At 46.1% G+C, this 18470-nt stretch overlaps 2 protein-coding genes and 1 long non-coding RNA gene across 3 annotated transcripts; 2 read left to right on the top strand and 1 right to left on the bottom strand.

Moving 5' to 3' along the window:
• Positions 1–1690: 1690 nt before the first annotated feature.
• On the top strand, positions 1691–6558 carry selenoo (selenoprotein O). The gene is made up of 9 exons (XM_004069864.4): positions 1691–2375; positions 2504–2707; positions 2777–2954; positions 3027–3157; positions 3227–3504; positions 3570–3732; positions 5111–5296; positions 5382–5538; positions 5624–6558. Exons 1-9 carry the CDS (start codon positions 1831–1833, stop codon positions 5828–5830), a joined length of 2049 nt encoding a protein of 682 aa, XP_004069912.2. The 5' UTR covers positions 1691–1830; the 3' UTR covers positions 5831–6558.
• Positions 6559–6757: 199 nt separating this feature from the next.
• LOC101159668 (mitogen-activated protein kinase 12) lies at positions 6758–11173 on the top strand. The gene is made up of 12 exons (XM_004069863.4): positions 6758–7075; positions 7639–7768; positions 7861–7919; positions 7992–8103; positions 8184–8213; positions 8296–8343; positions 8434–8548; positions 10072–10143; positions 10255–10334; positions 10458–10536; positions 10612–10785; positions 10867–11173. The coding sequence occupies exons 1-12, from the start codon at positions 6957–6959 to the stop codon at positions 10932–10934; spliced, it is 1086 nt and encodes a 361-aa protein (XP_004069911.1). The 5' UTR covers positions 6758–6956; the 3' UTR covers positions 10935–11173.
• A 1273-nt stretch (positions 11174–12446) lies between these two features.
• LOC110015276 lies at positions 12447–18470 on the bottom strand. The gene is made up of 2 exons (XR_002290461.1): positions 18362–18470; positions 12447–14972 (listed from the first exon to the last, which is right to left on the bottom strand). It is a non-coding gene; the product is annotated as an uncharacterized LOC110015276 (long non-coding RNA).

Below are 18470 nucleotides of genomic sequence, written 5' to 3'. Positions count from 1 at the left end.
ATCTTCACTGGTGTCCATGGATTACATGAAATCTTTCCACCTTTATCCACCTTTGTCATGGTAGGAAGAACACCTCAATGGAAGGGGGGGTCATCTAAGATAGCACAAGGGTTAAAACTAAGATTTGGTCCAGTTTTGTCCAGACAAAACCCAGTGAGGGCCACAAACTCCCATTTCATGGTTTAACAAAAGAAACTATATTTTTGTGGCCATTCAAATATCAACAGTAGCTTCTAATAATCAATAATCAAAGGATAACTTATACCAGTGTTATATTTTTCTGTTTCACAATTTTTACTTATTTTTGACAGAACCGCAAGAAGGTCCTGTTGTTTTTATCTTTAGTAAATATATTATGTTTGCACCTACTTTCTTTTTGAACAAATCACTTGAATGATTTTGTAAATCTTTCGTCTTAGATGTCTTGTGGTGTTGACACATTTTTCAGATTTTTTTTTGTTTGTTTAGTTTTACATCAAAGTATTTTCTTATTTTTAATCCTTTTTTTTAATCGTCGGTCAAAATCAATTAGTTCTATCGGTAGAGGAGACATCACGTGGTTCCTCATGGGAGGAGAGCACCGCCATTTTGGTGAGGTCAAGTTACTGCTGCAGTGCAGCATGTGAACACATTTTTTGCATAATGCCAGTTCATTGTGCGGGTTTTAACTGCCAAAATCGGAGAAATGAGTCCATGAAGGAGGAAGGCATATCATTTCACAGGTAGGTACTATAATTCTTTTCTTTTAATCTTGCACGGGCTTCATTAATCATACACATGTTGACATGCATGATGTTGCAGGGCTATTATCAGAATGCTGCATGATGTACGGAGAATTTGCTGTCGACATAAATGTAAACTTTATTGTGTTAAACCTATGGACAGTATACTAGGACTAGGTTATTATAGTAATACAGATTTATACATTTCTGACTCAGTGACTGAACTTTTCTTGCAGGTTTCCAATGGATTCAGACTTCAGGAAAAAGTGGAGCAATAAAAAGAGCCAACCCAGATGGATCACTGTGGTACCAACTAATAATACAGTCTGGATATGTTCAAAACATTTGGGAAACAGATTTTGATAAGACGCCAGACTGTTGGCTTGGAACCCGACACCAAACCATCTGTGTTACACCAAATTGATCACTCACATGAATCAGTAAATCTATTGTTTTTCTTCGTTTTTTTAGGGTAAATCTATTGTTGACTTTTGGATTATTGTTGACTTATTATTGATTTAATATTATTTATTGACTTATTATTGATTTATTATTACTAACTTGTTACTTACTCATCGTTGGGCTTTTCTAAATAATTTAAATTACATGTCAAAGAGGTTTATATATATATATATATATATATATATATATATATATATATATATATATATATATATATATATATATATATATATATATATATATATATATATATATATATATATATATATACACACACACACACACACACACACACACATATTATAAATTCCAATATATAATTTTATATAATTATAAATTAAATAAAAGCTACTTAGTTGCTACCAAGGGCTGTAGAAAGCATTATTGTCATGTGGGCACCGACGACCTCACCAAGATGGCGTCGCGTTCCGTCGGCCAGGCTTCCCAAGCGGGCGTGTCTCCTCTAGCGATTTTCATTGGTTAAAATTGTCCGTTTAGTTGTTTCCAGTCGGATGGATTTCGGTGTGGCACAAGACTGTCTAACAAACATCCGGTGTTATGTAGAAACAGTGACAAAGGCCGATCACAGATTAAATAGCGTTAACTTCGCCTCGCGGAGCTCGCGCGCGCTCATGGCCTGGTTTGGATGGCTTATCTAGGACGTCGGCTGGGACAGTCACGCGGGTTTTCTCCTCTCGTGTCCTCCGTCAGACTCCTCGGCATGGACGGCATGGGTTCCGCCGCCAGCCAGTCTCCGTTGGAGCGACTCAACTTTGAAAACGTCGTCCTGAAGAAGCTTCCGGTGGATCCGTCCGAGGAGTCCGGCGTCCGGCAGGTCAGAGGAGCCTGTTTCTCCCGGGTGAAGCCTCAGCCGCTGACCAACCCGCGCTTCGTGGCGGTCTCAGGGGAAGCCCTCTCGTTGCTGGGGCTCCGCGGACGGGAGGTCCTGAGCGACCCCCTCGGTCCGGATTACCTGAGCGGGTCTCGGGTCATGCCCGGATCCGAACCCGCGGCTCACTGCTACTGCGGCCACCAGTTCGGGCAGTTCGCCGGGCAGCTGGGAGACGGAGCGGCATGTTACCTGGGAGAGGTGAGGGCGCCTCCGGGCCAAGATCCCGAGATGCTCCGCGAAAACCCGAGCGGGCGCTGGGAGATCCAGGTGAAGGGGGCGGGACTGACCCCCTACTCCAGGTAACCCGGTCCTGTAGAATGGAAGTAACCTTTAAATAAGAAAAAGATCAAACTGACTGTTTTCTGTGGAACAAAAACAGAAATCAGGGTACGTCCGTGACGTCACTTTTCCTCCTTCTCCTTCCCAGACAGGCGGACGGCAGGAAGGTGTTGCGCTCCAGCATCAGAGAGTTCCTGTGCAGCGAGGCCATGTTCTTCCTGGGTGTTCCCACCACCAGAGCCGGATCCGTGGTGACCTCCGACAGCAGGGTGGTCCGGGACGTGTTCTACAGCGGGCGCCCCCGCCACGAGCGATGCTCGGTGGTCCTCCGCATCGCGCCTACCTTCCTCAGGTGAGTGTGGGCGGTTCCACCTTCCTCCTGAGATCTTCAGAGTTCTCTTATCGCTTCTCGTTCGGAAAGGTTTGGCTCTTTTGAGATCTTCAAGCCCGCTGACGAGTTCACGGGCCGGCAGGGTCCCAGCTACGGCCACGAGGAGATCCGAGGTCAGATGATGGATTATGTCATCGGGACGTTCTACCCCGAGATCCAGCAGAACCACGGCGACCGCGTGGAGCGGAACGTGGCTTTCTTCAGAGAGGTGTGTTCAGAGTGCGGAGGACCCTCTGAGGGTTTCAGAGTGAGGCTGACGCTGCGCTGGTCCTGCCTGCAGGTGATGCGCCGCACGGCCCGGCTGGTGGCCCAGTGGCAGTGCGTGGGCTTCTGCCACGGCGTCCTGAACACGGACAACATGAGCATCCTGGGACTCACGCTGGACTACGGCCCCTTCGGCTTCATGGACAGGTCGGCTGCATCCCGTGTTTGGAAGCTTTCAGAAGCTGCCGTCAGAAAACACTTTTGTCTTCTTCTCAGGTTCGATCCAAATTTCATTTGCAACGCGTCCGACAGCTCCGGGCGGTACTCCTACCAGGCGCAGCCGGCCATCTGCAGGTGGAACCTGGTGAAGCTGGCAGAGGCCCTCGCTCCAGAGGTACCTCCTGACCGGGCCGAAGCCGTCATGGACGAGTACCTGGACGCCTTTAACAGCTTCTACCTGGCAAACATGAGGAAGAAGCTGGGCCTGCTGAAGAAAGAGGAGCCTGAGGACGCCATGCTGATCACAGAGCTGCTGCAGGCGATGCACAACACAGGTGAGGTGTCGGCGCCGCATGGCTGTCCTGCAGCGTTCTGCGGCTCAGCTTTCCTTTTCCTGCAGGCGCAGACTTCACCAACACCTTCCGCAGCTTAAGTCGGATCTCGTGTCCCGCTGAGGGTGAAGATGAGGAGGAGGCTGTCAGAAGAGCCACGGACCTCCTTCTAGAGCAGTGCTCCTCCTTGGAGGAGCTCAAAGCTGCCAACAAACCCACTATGGATCCACGGTGAGTCAAACGGAGCCTCTGGGCATAAAAACACTTATTCTGCTCGTTAAAAAGTTACCTGTTATGTTTACAATCTAATACATTACAAACAAGAAAAGGACATTTAAAAAAGATTTATTTTTTTTATTATTTCACAAAATTGATCTTTTCATAGTAAAAGCTGCAGATGCTGATTGGATAACAGGTTACCTGTAGTTTCAACAGTCACCTCCAGGTGGCACTAGTTACATGTTGACATCCTCCTACCAACGATGCACATTTGTCTTCAGTAAAGGACATTTCTCAACCTGAATATCTGCCAACTACTGCAGGCTACTAAATGAAGTCCTTTTGGTTTCTACAGAGGATATTTGGAGCTTTTTATGACAACAGATATAAAGGGGCGGGGCTCTGGGGATTCTCGTTTTGGGTGGATTTTTTCAGGTTTTCAGGAGACTAGTTGATTTGATGCAGCCTAATCCTTACTCCAACATTACATAGCCCATTTATTATTGTTTATTATGAAAAGCTGATTTTAAAATAAATCAGAATAACATTTTTAATTAGATTGATCAATTTAGATGACTATGTAAGATTACAACATGATAAAATTGTTTCCCATTTTTCTGTGGACAGCATCTTAAAGTTTCCCTCCTCTGAGGTGTTCCTATTTATTTACTAGTTACGACGATGACGTTTTTATCCAAAATCTAAAAACCTGTGTAGTTTTCTAGGACATTGTTTCTGCAGAGCGGCAGGAGTTTATCATAAATTCACCTCTGAGTTCTGGGTAGGACTGTAAGCGCGGAGCAACCCCGCCCCCCTTTTTCCCTCCCCATTGCAGAGTGGAGCAGAGCTTCTGGCCCCGCCCAGCTTATTGTCTATACGTCACAATGCCATCTTTTACAAACGACATTTTTCTCATTTGCTCCTGATTTACGGCGATTTGAATAAAGAAATTCTCAGAAATGCCGTTTTAAGCTTAATTTTCTTTATGTCTCCTCCATCATCAGATGAATGCTTTTGAAAACACCAAAAAACACAGTTTTCATCAGAGTCTTTAAATCGGACTGGTGTGTTTATAGTTGCCATGGCAACACTGTGCGTTCTGTTTTAAATGACTGACCTCAGGCCAGTCCAGAAAAAATGAGGCACATTCGCCGCTCCATCCACGGTTAGAGGATGTTTGATTGGCATTTCTGCATGTCAATTAAGTGACGCGCCTCACTGGAAGGAGGACGATTGGTTGACAGATATTTTCAGAAGCGGATCTATATTTCATTTACTTTTAATGATCACTTCCTTGGTGATCGACGTATTGGATGAAGCACCTGTAAATGCGATTGTCCCAGCGTGTGTAGCTCAGAGCCAGAACTGAACCGTGTTTTTCTGCGGACAGCGAGCTGGCGATGCTGCTCTCCATGGCTCAGAGCAACCCGGCGCTCTTCCAGATGATCTCTGACAGGGCGACCATCGCGCGGCAGCTGGAGAAACTCGGCAGGCTGAAGGAGCTGATGGAGACCAGCCAGGAGCAGCTGAGGAGCCAGCAGGCGGAGGAGTGGACCTCCTGGATCCGACTCTACAGGTGAGACGGTTCGATCCTGGGGGGTGGAGGTGTGGGGGGGGTGGAAGTCCAATCCTGACTGTTGAGGGTTTCATCACAACCACAGGAAACGTCTGGCTCTGGAGCTGGAGGGTCAGAGCGATGAGCAGGCAGTCCAGGAGGAGAGAGCGAGGGTGATGGACGGCACCAACCCCCGCGTGGTGCTCAGGAACTACATTGCCCAGAATGCAATAGAGGCTGCAGAAAAAGGAGATTTCTCTGAGGTCAGAGTGCGTAGCTTGTTGAAATGTGACGTGATCTGATGCCAAACCCTCATGTGAACATTTCAGCTCTTCTCTTCTCCTGCAGGTCCAAAGGGTCCTCAGGGTTCTGGAGAAACCGTTCTCCTCTCAGCCGGGTCTGGAGCTGCCTGCGTGGGTGCACGGAGGTGGGGCCGCCGCTCAGGCAGAAAGGGATGAAGAGGAGCAGCAAGAGGAGCCTTCCTCAATGGGAAGAAACCCTGTTCCCTACGACAGCAAGCCCCCATCCTGGGCGCAGGAAATCTGCGTCACATGATCTTCATAACCCCTTCCTCGTTGGCTGCTTTGCCTAAAGGAACAGGGGGGTTGGACGCCGTGACAACGGCCGACAAACCGTCCGCGTGACTTTTTCAGGCAGCAGCGAGGAAGCCCCGCTGCAAGAGGAACACTTCAGAGCAGCAAGGTGACGCAAACGGAACAGGAAGTGAGGAGCTTGGGGTTTCACCTTCAAACAGGAAGTAGGGTTTAACGTTAAATGGCTCAGCGCTCCAAGTGTTGGGGGTGGAGCTCTTTTATTTGAGAAGTTCCTCCAAGCTCCGCCTCTTGTCTCGGTTCTGTCACCTCGGCTGTTAATGAGGAGTCAAGCAGAAAGTCCGGCTGTGACCCGTTTGACTCTGAAGCTCTGGGGGGGGTCACCTCAGCAGCACTATACCAGGTTGGGAGGGGGGGGGGGGGGTTGCTACATCATTGCTAACCTAAACACGCACAATAATGTATTCAGAGAATTCACCGTATTGACTGTTAACGCAAAGCTGAGACCATCTGCAGTTTGTTCACATGAGGCATTGGACGTCGTAGACGACCGCTGCACCACAGCCTGTCCTCATGTTAAATATATTATTCACGAATAGATTATGATCTGGTGACCAGAGGTCAGTTTGAAAAACACAACCAGACCAAAGTGCTTTCAGATCATTCAGGCTTATGGGTTTCTGACAGAAACTTTTCTTGGTTTATTTTAATAAAGATTTTTAAAAACAGGAACTCAGACTTTTCCTTTCAGAATAAAACATCCGGAATAATGGATCATCTTCATGTTCCTCCTGTCTGTCTTCACATTTCTCTAGAAAGTTTCCAAAGCGCGTGCTTGTCATAGTTTCTTCCCAGGCGTGTTACAGCTTGTCCCAAGCACGCGCTCAGTCTTTGACTATTCAATTTCTATGAATCGCGCCTGTATCTGCTTCACCTTTAATTATTGCCCTGCTGAGAGTCGGGAGTGGCCTCGTGCGCCCTCAGGGTGCGCCCCGCAGGCGCTGCACGCGCAGCCGGCGCGGGGCAGCTCATAGGTAGGATCCGGGACGATGGGCGTGTAGCGCCGGAAGAGACGCGCATCACACAGGAGCTTCCCGCACGCGGCGGCTTGGACTTTAGGAGTAACGAAGATGAGTTTGCGGGTGAGACCCGGTTATTCCCGGCAGGAGGTCAACAAAACGTCGTGGGAAGTACCGGATCGGTACCGGGACCTGAAGCAGGTGGGCTCGGGAGCGTACGGGACGGTGTGGTAAGTAAATGAAACCTGCGGGGGAAGTTCTGGTCGTTGCGCAAACAAAGAGCGCGCCGGGGCAGATGGTGCGGGACGCGGGGACAAAGGGGCGCCCGTGCGCTCCGCCGAACACGCCGCTCCACTTCCTGATGTGATGGAGGCGCTGGCGGCTCGCAGCCGAGCCCCGCCGTCCCCGCGCAGCCCACGGTCAGCTGTTGGGTGCACGCGCGCACTGGAGGGTGAAATCACCTGTGTGCGCGCAGACAGGTTTCCAGAACAATGGGGAGTGTCTGTCACGCAGCTTCTGCGCGTCTTCGCTTCGGCGGCCTTTTGTTGTCATTCATTAACCCGGAGGGCGGCGCTGTGCTGCTCTGACGCACTCAGAACAGCCTCATTACACGAGAACACCTTAATGAAACAGCTGGGGCGCATGCGCAGAGGCTTTGGCTTGTTCAGGTGATGTTACACGAAAAACAAGTTTTTCGTTTCGAGCAAAGCAGAGCGGCCTTTTCCTCCCGAGTTACAGGGAAGTGACTCGACTAAAGGCTGACTTCCTGATACCTGTTGGCTTTTCCCTCCAGCTCAGCAACAGACTCCAGAACTGGAGCCAAGGTGGCCATCAAGAAGCTCTACAGACCTTTCCAGTCGGAGATCTTCGCCAAGCGGGCTTACAGGGAGCTGAGGCTCCTCAAACACATGAAACATGAGAACGTGAGGCCCCGCAGACCCCTGTGCCTCCCTGTCCTCACATTCCAGATTGTTTTGAAACCAGAGCATGCACTCAGTGTGTTCCTGTCGCGCAGGTGATCGGCCTGCTGGACGTCTTCACTGCAGACCTCTCCTTGGACAGATTCCTTGACTTGTAAGCCGTTTTTCTGCCGCAACATTCCCCATTTCCGCTATTGTACCTGAAAACGTAGTTTCCCCCCCAAAGTTATCTGGTGATGCCGTTCATGGGGACGGACCTGGGGAAGCTGATGAAGATGCACAAGCTGTCGGAGGACAAGATTCAGTATTTGGTGTATCAGATGCTCAAAGGCTTGAAGGTGGAGGTTCTGCTCTGGTGCTTTCCTCATCCGTCTCACTGAATCGTTCAGCCCCCTAAACTTGTGTCTCTTTATTGCAGTATATTCACTCAGCTGGTATCATTCACAGAGTACGTCTTACATTTGTAATATAGAGATATTTTTAAATCATAAATATTACAATGTTCAGACTTTTTCTGTTTTTAATTTAAGGATCTTAAGCCTGGAAATCTCGGCATCAACCAAGATTGTGAACTTAAGGTAAACTTGTTCACCTGATTAAAACTTATTTTCAAACACTTTTTATAATAAGGGCTTAGATTCTGGGATGTAATCCTGCTGTTTCCTCAGATCTTGGACTTTGGGTTAGCGCGGCAGACAGACAGCGAGATGACGGGGTACGTGGTGACCCGCTGGTACAGAGCGCCGGAGGTCATCCTGAGCTGGATGCACTACACTCAGACCGGTAATGAACGAACGCCTTGGCTTCACGGCAGAGGAAAAGTTGGACCTGTTGGAGGCGCTCTTAGTTCCAGTTATCACAGGGAAACAGTTGAAGACAAAAACATGGATGATGGCGTCCCCCAGGGGCCAGTGTTGGGTCCCAAATTCTTTTTTTTTTTGTGGGAGTACTTCTCACTGAGGACACAGATTTTGGATTTTGCTGTAACGTTTGGACTCTGTTATCTCAGAATGAGGTGAAATAAAAACAAGGACGGACAAGTTAAACTATGAAATATATATATTAAAAGAAAACAACATGTACCACAGAAAACACTCATCCCAATTAAAAACGGACTCAGTTCAAATGCTTTGCAAAACCAAAAGTTTTCAGTTGACTTTTAAAATAATCTACAGAGTCTAGAGAACGCAGGGACACGGGATCTCATTCCAGAGTTTAGGAGCAGGGATCCGTCTCCTCCGGTTCGGAACCGTGTGTCAGGGAACATCAACAAGTTCTGATCCACAGACCTCAGTGCACGAGATGGTCTGGAAGGCGTTCGCCATTTTGGCAGGCTGTACGAATATGCGATTACAAAATCCAGTGCCCCGAAAATTTCCCAGAAGCCTCTGCAAAAAAGAAAAAAACACAGAGCGTCAGTGCTCACGAGTTTAGTGAATGTCGCCCACAATGCTTTGCATTTGAACAATGTGTCATTTGAAGAAACGTGTGTGTAAATAAATTAGAAGGAGCTGCATTTCCAGTTTGATCCGTTTTAGAAAGTTCTTTTATTCAACAGTGAAGAGATTCCGATTGTTGTCAAGGCTGCATTCTGGGATGGCAGCAGGTCACTGTTCTCGACTTCCAAATGACCCAAATTCATTGAAATTCAATCGTAGTTGTTCGTTTACAAAGTCAGAAACGATTCTGTAGCACAGAATCCACAGATAATGTGCGGTAGTTCAAATATGGAACCAGCTAAAAACATGAGGCATTTGAACAAGAATGAATAGATTTACAGTTTTATGGATCTTTTTTTCAGTTTGTGTTCATAATATTTCAGTAGATAAATTAATTCAAAATGCTAAATAAGTTTTTAAAAAGACTCATTTCAAGGAAAATAGTGCTTTTAACACGTTCTTGTACTATTTTTATGAAGAAAATTACGATTAAAACTGTTTCTGAATGTTTCTCTATTGAAATGAGGCGAATCAAATACTTCCTGATGCTTCCACTGTCAGACAAATAGATCCATGAACGTCTTTGTTTTCCTCGTCTTGCTTCACCTTCAACAACTCAGAGGTGAATTTCTGATGAACTCCTGGAAATCTCCCAGAAAACGTCTCTGCTTTTTAGATTTGGGCTGAAAGCATCATGATAAATCACTGGGAACAGAACAGATCACTAAGGATCAGACTCTCTTCAGACTTGGTTTTAACCACAAGGTGGCGCACTTTCCCTATTTTGTTGTATAACTTTATGATGAAATCTCTGAAGACACAATGACCTCACTGACCTTCATGTTCTTGTGTGTTTTTTTTCCTCAGTGGACATTTGGTCCGTGGGCTGCATCATGGCAGAAATGCTTCAAGGAAAACCTCTTTTTAAGGGCAACGATCGTATCCTTTTAGCGCTCCTCCTTCTTTGGACTCTTCTTCTTGTTTCTTTTCTAAGATTGATTTAAAATTCGGGATTCTGTCAACGTTGAAGCCTTGACCTCTGCCTCTCAGACCTGGATCAGCTGACTGAGATCATGAAGATCACAGGAACACCAAGTCCAGAATTTTTGTCCAAACTTGTCTCTGAAGAAGTGAGTTCCCTGTCCTCTACAGCTCTCCGGAGTCCCGACACCTGAAGGAACATACTTGTGTGTAGACTCGGAAGTTGTATTTTAGAGGGGTTAAACAGATTCCACCTTTATTTTGTCTGCTAGGCTAAGAAGTACCTCAAAAGTCTGCCAAAACAGGAAAAGAAAGACCTTCAGAAGGTGTTTCCCTCATCTGATGTACACGGTAGGACTGCCAACTCTTTTCTCCCAGCAGCGTCCGTCAGAACTTTTCCACTTGAGGTGCTTTTGTCTCCTCCAGCCGTCTCTATGATGGAGAAGATGCTATTGCTGGATCCAGAAAAACGAGTCACGGCCGCTGAGGCGCTCACGCTCCCTTACTTCACCGAGTTCAGGGACAGCGAGGAGGAGAAGGAGGCGCAGCCATACGACCACTCCCTGGACAACGCGGAGCTTTCTGTGGACCAGTGGAAACGTAAGGATGAAGCCAAAAGGATCCGTAGTGCGGATGGAGAGGCGGAAGCATTGATTTAAGAGCTGCCATCCTTCTCTGCAGGTCACACATTCACAGAGATCTTGACCTTCAAGCCCGTCCTGCCGGACTCCAAAGAAACCTCTCTTTAAGAAAGGCCTTGGACCTCTTTTGGAGATCAGATCAAACTAAGACTCCTTCAGCAGGAAAACCTTTGGATCACAACGTTTGATGAACGTTCTTCAGACTTGATGAGGATCCTTTTCTAGCCCAACCTTCAATCATTTAACATTTTTCATGTTTCTGAAATGATGAAAACTTAAAGCTTCGCTTTGAATCGTTTATATAACTGCTATTCTTGAAAGAAACCTCTAAATTTGAGCTTTTTAACAGAAAGTTAAAAAAAAAAACACCACATAACCTGACCTCCTGCAGGAGAACAGGTCTGCATCCTGACCTGAGGGTCCTGCACCTTTTCTGCACCACAGACTGCTTCTGCTACTGATTGTAGTTTCCAGGACATTTGTGTTGTTGGGTTCAGTCCTCACTGAACTTTTGCAGTTTGAGCTTAAAGATGAAACATTCTTCTCTTCCGTCACTAATGTGAAGTTAATGAAGAAAACCAAACTCTTTTCCATGAAAGATGTTTTCTCTGCAAACTGTTTTCATGTCAAAGTTTCACTTGAACTTTGCATGAAAAAACCTCACTGAAAAAATCAACGGAATAAATCCTGTTTTGCAACAAAAGTTTGGTTTGTTGCAGTTTGTTCTGACTTGCAGGCCTTTCTAGACTAACTTCAGTCTTTGACTCTCATAACGTTTTCTTCGTTTGTCTTTTTCTTCTCAGCATCTGCGGATGAATTCTTTGTTCTGCTACATGACCTGTAGCTTGTTGGACAGATGGACTCATGTTTGACGGCAGAAGTTTTTTATGTCCAGAGTTCACGATGGAGAGTGAGGTCGGGAGTCCAGAACTTTGAGCTAGAAAGCTTTCTGCCAAACCTAAAGATGTTCGTGGCTTCCACACTTTCCTTCTTTGCTTGGTGCTTATTAACCATTATTGAAAACTGTTTAGGCCTTTTTCACACAGACTGAAAAAAAACACTCAGAGGCTTTTACATGTAATCCAGATTAACTCCAACTCCAGATTCTCTAAAACTCCAGATTCCCACCAACTCTAATTCACATGTAATCCAGATTCACACCAACTCTAGATTCACATAAACTCCAGATTCAAATGAATTCCTGATTCACATGTAATCCAGATTCAAACCAGCTCCAGATTTTCTAAAACTCCAGATTCACACCAACCCTAATTCACTTATAATCCAGATTCACACAAACTCCCGATTCAAATGAACTCCTGATTTGCATGTAATCCAGGTTCACACCAACTACAGATTAAAATAAATTCCTGATTCACATGTAATCCAGATTCAAACCAACTCCAGATTCACACAAACTCCCGATTCAAATGAATTCCTGATTCAGATGTAATCCACATTCAAATGAACTCATGATTCGCATAAACTCCAGATTCACATGTAATCCAGGTTGACACCAGCTCCAGATTTTCTAAAACTCCAGATTCACACAAACTCCAGATTTAGAATCAACAGGATTCCATCTATATTCCTTAATTCTTGCTTGTCTAAGAAACTTAATTTTCTTTCACTGATGAAATCCGCCTTTAATGGTTTTATAGTTGTACATTTGATCTTGGTAAAGAATCCTCATTTAATATTTGAAGTTTTGCACCACTTAGGTTCCTATTGACCATCAATTTATGCCACATTCATTCATCACTCTGTCTTTTGAGAGCATTAGACAGAGTTTAGACAATGAAGCAGAAAATCAGTCGTCAGTCAGATCAAACTTGGAACACAATTTTCTCCTTTTTTAAAAAGTTTCTTCCTTTTTCCCCCTCAGTTTTAAATGTTTAGATTAAAGTCTCTGAAGGATTTGATATTTTCATGTTCATGACTTCAACACCAGGTGGCAGCATGTTAACATGCAGTTTCTTTTGGCTCTTTCTGAAGCAGTGGATCCATGTTCAGCCTGAAATATCTCAGCAAACCTGAGAGGAAGTTTCTGGAAAACACCACAAATATTGAGAGTCCAGAAAGCGGTGGTGTTGTTGGAGGTTCCTGGAGCTTTCTGCTGCTTTCTGCTGTTCTTGGCTTGGAGATCAGACCTGCAGTGGTACAGACATTCCTGTCTGCCTCAGCTGCAGCTGAATGATAATTATCCAGTTTGCTCAACAACATGGAAACACATCTGCTGAACATCTTGGTGTTTCCACACGCAGGTACACGGTGATCCCTGACTCCATGTTGTTGTTTTTCATCTGGACAATTAAAGCTGTCAGAGATGAGCTGCCACTCTGCCTCTTCTGCTTGTGTTGAAGATGACTGATGGCCTCGTGGGAAGAAGCGCTGAAACATTCTTGCTGAACTCCCGTTTGCTTTAAGTTTCTGTTGAATTTAACAAGCTTGTCTGAGTGACCTCCAGATGCTCGACTCCCCGGTCGTTCAGCTTCCTTCCTCCTCGGCCCGAGTGTCGTGTCCTCCCTGAAAACACACACACACACACAAAGACACACACACAGAGGCCTGCTAAACAGTTCACAGAGTTCTGTTCCTGCAGCGGACGGACAAACAAAGAGCCTTGCAGTCCAAACATGGACGGCCCCCCCTCTTATTTGCTGACATCCTCATTTGTTTTCAGAGAACCCCTGTGAAACTCTGCGTCCCGGAGACTCGGTGTCCTCCCGTATGAGGAGCTGACAGAAAAACTGACCTCCCCTTTGGACTGACAGACTGGAGCGGGAGTCCCCCTGGCATGACGGCAGTGCTCAAACAGGGGTCTGATGGGGTCGCTCTCCTTTTTTAGGGTGGAATGTCACTTTTATCTGTTTGTTTTTGTGTCTGGGGGAGGACCATCCCTGCGAATCTCACCACACCGACGACCCACGCAGAAGCCGGCCTTTGACCTGCAGCAGCCCGAGTTCAGTTTATCTCCAGTGCAGGAAAGATTGAACGTTTAATGAAGCTGACATTTTTAACATTTTTGTCCTGGCAGGAGATCAGCTTGTAGCTGAATCAGCTTCTTTTTGTCGACTGAACTCATCAAACCACAGAATGGAATGAGAGCTGTCGATTATCCCCAATCATTTGGGTTTCATCGTCTTTTCTGGGAGATAGGATCCGATTTGAGGGCTCAGTGGAGATTAATTGATTGATTAAAAGGAAAATGAGCTTGTTTATGTCCAGACACGCTCCTCTTCCTCTCAGATTTTTGCTGTTCTGTTTCCTCCATTCTAAGTCTGTTTAGCAGAAAATCCATTTGTTCCCATTAATAAAGACACACATTCTAAATGGAAGCAGAAATATTTTTAATGTTTGTTTAAAAAAGGCAGCACTATTGGGGGGGTTGGTCCCTCATTTGCTCATATTAAACAGGATGTTCTTTTTTTTGTTAAAAATGGAGGAAGTTCTACTTAAAATATTTCCCAGCTTTGGCTTTTTTTCTGCGTTTTGTGTTTGCAGCCTCTGGCGTCACCGTCATTCTGTTTCTGTGTGTGCAGCTCAGCAACTGAACTCCCAGTAATAAAGTGAGTCGCGCCTCCCACCTCCACAAAGATCCCTGGCTGCACCTGCTCCAAACTCATTTCTGTCATTGCATTTGGCCGGCGTGGGAGCGGTCAGAGTCTTGACCTCAGTGAGAAGTTCTCGTGTTCTGGAGGTCCTGCAGGACAAAAGCTGGACCTCCTGATCAAACTCCACATGGAGGTGAGGAGCCCACTGAACACTGAGGGGTAAACTCCAACTGCAGCCCTCTAAATGTCAATGAGTGGATTCAAGTACATCAGGAGAAATTTTAAATGTACACAAGGGGACACAATCCAGGGTTTTTCGTGCTGGTTCCAAATCCTTTGGATGGATGGATGGATGTGCTGTCTGGAAAGGTATCCAACATGAACCATAACCAAATCCATCATGAGAATCACCAGCAGACCTTTGATGCCGGAGCTGTTGTCTGTAGGAGGAAGTCTGTAGCAGCAGAGAAGAACATTGGAGATGTTGGACAAGGACGGTAGCTGGAGGACATTGGTGAGATGTTTTGTAGGGGTGACCCAGGTGTTCAAGGTGGAGGTGGGACTGCACCATGGATCAGCTCCTTCCTGTTTGCTGTGGTGATGACAAATGGACAGATGAGGTCAGACAGGAATCTGTGGAACTCAAGAGGAACAGTGAGGTTACAGGTAGCAGAGGTGGAAAAAGGTGGAGGATTTTGAGTTCTAAGGGTCAACAGTTCCCAGGTGAACAGGGAAGCAGGTTTGAGTGGGGGGAGCAACGTTCCAGGAAATCAAAGACTCAAGTAGACTCTGCTGGGATCATCCGTCTTCTCCTCTTCTTGTCTGAACTCTCATGTGGAAAACACAGGAAAGACTACGGTCCTTCTTCATGGAGGACTCCATCGCTCAGAGATGGTTCAGTTTTCTGTAGCTGACCCGGATCCTCATGAAGAAGCGTGTTTTCTGAGCTCCTGTCACCTCAAAGACCTGCTTGGTCCAGATGATCTGGAAACATCATGATCTCCTAGCGTCGTTCTGCCTGAACGTCTTCTTGTTTTGAAGCTCTGCTTTGAAAATCAGCGGTTTGAGGTTCACAGTTTGCCCCACAGAAAAACATTTTTGAGTTCAGATGGACTCCTGCAGTTACCATGGAAAAACAAGACCCCTCCCCCCCCGCCCCACAGGACATTCTTTAACAGGATTGCATTAAAAATGTCTTCATGAATCATAAAGTACTCAGTTTTTTTTATATCTCACAGGAAAATCGAAGCTTTTGATGGTGCATACTGATCTGATGAGTCCCTGCAGGTAAAAGCTCCCCATCAGGTTCAAACTAAGAGCTGGAATCCTTATAACTTTCAGACTAAAGTCTGCAGCATCTGATATGTTTTGATGGATCTTTATGTGAGAGTTTTCTGGAAGAGCAGCAGCTTTCCTGGTTTCATTCTTCACTGCAGGCGATTAAAGCAGGGCAAAAAAAGGGGATGGTGGTGATTCCAAAGCTCTGCTGAGATGTGAGAGGTCACAGTATATCACATGGGCCTTGAATTGAGAGCAGCAGCTTCTGGGACGGGGTCAAGGCTGGAGGGAATGTGACGCAGGGTCCAAAAAAAGCACAATGAGACAAAATAAGGAGGAAAAACAAGCAGCTGCTGGCTTGGAAAATCACCACTCCAAAGCACACGGAGGGACAGTTTCCTGATCGCTTTAACTTTAGACGGTAAATGTCAAAGCACCAAATAAAGTGATAAAAAGTCTTTCTGTACGACACAAAACTCAGACTGAAAAATAACAAGAACAGCGGTGGATAAGAATGTGGCCAGAAGCCTTCAACGTTGGTTACATAAGCTGAAAATCTGAGTCTGCTCAGCTTGATGTGTATAAAGAAGATGATTGCTTTCAGTTGTCTGGCCTTCCTGGGGGTGGGGGGCAGAAGCCCTCAGATTTTCCTCGCTAAGACCCATCTCTGCCGAGTTCAGGAAACTCTCAGAACTGCTGGCTGGTTCCAGGCAGGGCTGCCGGTGGAGCGCAGGAATGCCAGCGTCTGTGCTGCGTGAGGGACATTCTCCGTTTTATGGAGCGAGCTCTGTGGTGAGCAAAGACCTGGGCGGCAGTTCAAGCCCCACCACCTCACGTCTGTGCACACGGAGATTAGACACCAAACCAGACATAGTTTCAGAGTCTGATCACCACAAGTTCTCTCTCTGTAATAGAATTATTTGTGTCTACAGCATAAATGTCTGTTCCTGGTTAGTTTATAAAAAGCAAAAGCAGAAACCACATGTTCTGACTCCGTATGAAATGCTCTTGGATTTATTAGGAAACGTGCCCCCTGATAAGTCCAGCCTCAGCCAGACTGTTATATGATGTGGGCCGCCTTCGGCTGCTCTCTGAGCCTGTTTCTGCAGCGAGGGCCTGCGTTGGAAACGTGCATGTTCTCATGCGCTGCAGGAGAAAAGGCTGACGGGTTTGGGAGGGCGGTCTGTGTGAGGGGTTAAAGATTGACAGGATGTTTGTCAGGAACGCTGCAGAGTGACCCCATGGTCATAACACAACTCTGATAGTGGAGGTGAACTGTAGAATGACACCCGCCCCACCCCCACCCCTACAGTTCACTGTTTTAACATGAAATAATGAAAAACAGCCACTGGCTGCTCAGATGGTTTTAGATCGGATGCTTCTGCAGTCATGGATGGATGGATGGATAAGTGGATAGATGGATGGATGGATGGATAAGTGGATGGATGGATGGATGAATGGATGGATAGATGGATAAGTGGATGGATGGATGGATAAGTGGATGGATGGATGGATGGATACAGGGATGGTTGGATGAGGAGTTAGACTTGTGGATGGATTGCTGGATGGTGGATGGATACAGGGAGGGACAGAGGGATGGATGGATGAATGGATAGTTGGGTGGAGTATGGTTGGATGGATGTATTGATATGAAAACTTTTATTCTCCCCATCAGAAGAAATTAATGTCATTCAATTGATCTGGAATAGTGACTCTTTTCTGTCTTTTATGGTCATATTATGGGATGGCCGCGTTCATCGTTTTTTTAAAAACATTTAAATATGTAGAAATGACACAACAGACAAGTTTACAGATTCTAAACTAAAAGGTGAAAATATAACTGAATGAGACGTTTGATATTATTTCTGGTGAGGAGAAAAGTGAGTTTTTGTGACGACGTTCCTCAGATTCAGCTGCTAGAACTGGAGTAGAACCAACACGCTCAAGAAGTGGGTGAGAAATGCCGGCTGTCATGACCTAAAACATGGAGCTGGAAGCCTCTGCAGACAAGAAAGTTCTACACGAGTCATGGAGGGTTTGACTCAAGAAGACCCCAGACAGCTGACCCGAGAAGGTCGAGTCCACTTGACAGGAGGAACCGACATTCCAGAATCCATCGGTTCTTCATCCGTCCAAGGAGGGACTGAAAAATGTCCAGCAGACCTGGGAGGAAGTGCCACCATCAGAAAAACCTTCTCGGCTTTGAAACATCCCAAGAACGACTGAACCTTTTCTGTAGTCAAACTGGATGCTGAAAGTTTAGAATCTGACATCCCATATTCACAAACAGGACCAATGAAGAAAAATAACTATTTCAAAAACTGTATTCAAACAAACACAGCATAACGTGGTCCTGAAAACGTGCAGCAATGCAAACTGTACACATAAACGAGCAGGGTTCGAGTCTGAGGCCTCTGAACCTGCAGCTTCAGCACCACCAGCACCAATTGTTGCTTAAATGACTCCACGTGTTCTGACGCTGCAGAGATGCTGTAGTTCTGGATAAAATCCATTATGGTGTATAACTGAAGTTCATTATCACTGATGACACCGGGAACACCTGAAGCCCTAATGGCGCGTAAACAGGTGATTCACGTCTTAAGGAATTAGCGAAGAAACTGTGACGCAAACTAATGTCCTGCGTTAAAGAGACACAAATCAACTAGACCCGCGATGCCTTCGAAGAAAAGAAAAAGCTTTCACTTTTGTCTGCGTGGGGGTGAAAGGAGGGCCGGAGGGGGGAGTTCCCCTTTGTCCCCTCCTCTTGACCAGCCCCCTTTCCATTCCCATGGATCGTCTTACGGGATCCTCC

Source organism: Oryzias latipes, chromosome 6 (genome assembly GCF_002234675.1).
Source record: "Oryzias latipes chromosome 6, ASM223467v1".
In the NCBI taxonomy this organism is placed as follows: Eukaryota; Metazoa; Chordata; class Actinopteri; order Beloniformes; family Adrianichthyidae; genus Oryzias; species Oryzias latipes.
The sequence above is the reverse complement of the archived record's forward strand: the minus strand, read 5'-3'. Positions and strand labels throughout refer to the sequence as shown.